Source organism: Penaeus monodon, chromosome 23, assembly GCF_015228065.2.
Source record: "Penaeus monodon isolate SGIC_2016 chromosome 23, NSTDA_Pmon_1, whole genome shotgun sequence".
Lineage (NCBI taxonomy): Eukaryota > Metazoa > Arthropoda > Malacostraca > Decapoda > Penaeidae > Penaeus > Penaeus monodon.
The window spans coordinates 30,766,787-30,768,831 of NC_051408.1; the positions used below are offsets into that span (position 1 = coordinate 30,766,787).

Consider the following 2,045-nt stretch of genomic DNA (forward strand, 5'->3'; position numbering starts at 1 on the left):
TAATCAATCTACAGAGCCTGCACTGAAAAATATAATAAAAAATTTGACTATTCTTTCTCTTGTTTTAGATACATCTTTGTGCAGTTGGTGATCCACGCCGGTACAGAACCAGCAGTCAATTTTGCAGTTGATAACCTCAGTGATATTCTCTTCTACGTTACTTTCTACGAGAGTATTGGTGTCAGCCTTCGCACTCCGGCCCCCATTCCTAAGATCATGGTAAGTTCCTGTGAATGTTGCTGTGTAGAATATTCTTTCATAGATTCTTTCATAGTCTGCGAACCATAATTTACTGTTTTTTTCATTTCTTACAATATTACAATAATATCTGTTGAATTTCTTCATTTACTGCTGCAGTATTTTTTCAGTAGCCTGTCAACAGGTAAAAATAAAAACTACGAAATGCTCAATGTCCAGAATAGTTTAAGTATAAATGGTATTGTATTGCACTTTTTGAGATTACACTAATTTTCGTCCGTGACGTTTCTGAGCCGTTATCTGTGATTTTTGCTACTTCAGAATACATATTTGTAATTTCATATCTAAGATGCATTCTTCCTCTGCTATAGTTGGTTATATTAACCCATACTACTTATAAGTTCAAAATAAAGTGATTCATTATCATTATCATTGTTATTATCAGTGCTGTAAGAGTGCATTATATCACAACCTGTCCCTCCTGCCAACAGCACAGTTTGATAAACGGAGAAGAGGGTCTGCATCATAGCCTCGGCCTCATGAACTTCGCCACTCTGGCCCACGACGCGTGCCTCAGCGAGGACAGGAAGCACTTCTACTTCGACTACAGCTGCGGCCCGAAGACCACGTGCGATCCTGAGCTCATTATCACAAATTTCATCCCTTACCTCGTGCGAGAACTTGGGGTAAGCAGTTGTTGCTGCCGCAATCTTTGTCTGCCCACAGCTCATTTCCACTTCTTCATTCCTTCCATACCTTTTATTTGTCCACAGCTTCTTAGCCTTTTCCCCTGCTCATGTGCCACGTGTATTTGACATCGGCGGGAAGGCTCATCTTTGGAGAAGTTCTGTAATGGACGCCATCAATATTTCAGAATCAGGGGAAGGATGTCTGGCAGCGGCTCATATATCTTCAGGCGCTGAGCAACCTGGGAACTCCACAGACAATCAACGTACTGAAGCCCATCATTCTGGGCGTCACCGAAACCAACATCTTCATGAGAACGAATGCCATCTGGAGTCTGAGCGCTTACAACATGCATAAGACCGCCCTCTCGCAGGTAAAGGCAATCATGACGCATCGCTGGCTTCAAATTATACGAAGATTAGCTGGGATAATCCTTTACAGAATGTCTTTTATAAAGAGACATTTTAGGAAACTAAAAAAATATATATATAGTCACATGCTCTTATTCTTCTATACTTCCTGTCAGATCTACGAAATCCTGATGCCGATCATCGAGAACAAAGGGGAACAGTTTGAGATCCGAAACATCGCCTTCCTGACGCTGGCAACCTGGGGTCCTGGCCACGCCTGGTGGCAGCAGTTGGCGGTTTCGACCTGGCATGACCCTTCGCCCCAGTTCGCCAACTTCGTCACCACGACCATCTACTCCATCTCTGACAGCCACACCAAATTGTAAGATGTGAAATATTTTGCTAGTGGGGATCGAAAACGGCCAATATGTAGTAGACGATTACATAAAGCTTAGTCAGTCATTTCTTGAGAACAGAACTGAATAAACACGGGGCGAATATCATTGTTCCCCAAAACATAAAGCCTCGGTATATAACTTGAACACCTTAAAAAGCGTAACATGTTGCTTCTTGATACGCTTGATCGTCCAACGAGCTCTTGTCTCCCCAGGGCAGAGACAGTCTCCCGCATCAAGCACCTGTGCAAGCCAGCCGCCCCAGCGTCCATTCTTCACTCGACCAACTTCTTCCTGCACGAGTACCTCTTCTCAGAGGAGGTGAGTTAACAAAAATTTTGTGTCACCTCATTTCAAAAGCTGACTTTGAAACTGTGGTGTGCGCATATCAAAACATCTCTCCTGTCACGTGTCG

At 43.2% G+C, this 2,045-nt stretch overlaps 1 protein-coding gene across 1 annotated transcript in view; it reads left to right on the forward strand.

The window, feature by feature from the left end:
- The window catches only part of LOC119588209 (hemolymph clottable protein-like), a gene marked incomplete at its 3' end in the record, with an annotated part of 25,417 nt that overhangs the window by 11,859 nt on the left and 11,513 nt on the right, over window positions 1-2,045 (forward strand). Inside the window, 5 exon segments of the mRNA XM_037936910.1 lie at window positions 69-219; window positions 690-884; window positions 1,073-1,258; window positions 1,412-1,617; window positions 1,846-1,951. Of these exon segments, the coding sequence (XP_037792838.1) occupies window positions 69-219; window positions 690-884; window positions 1,073-1,258; window positions 1,412-1,617; window positions 1,846-1,951 (844 nt within the window).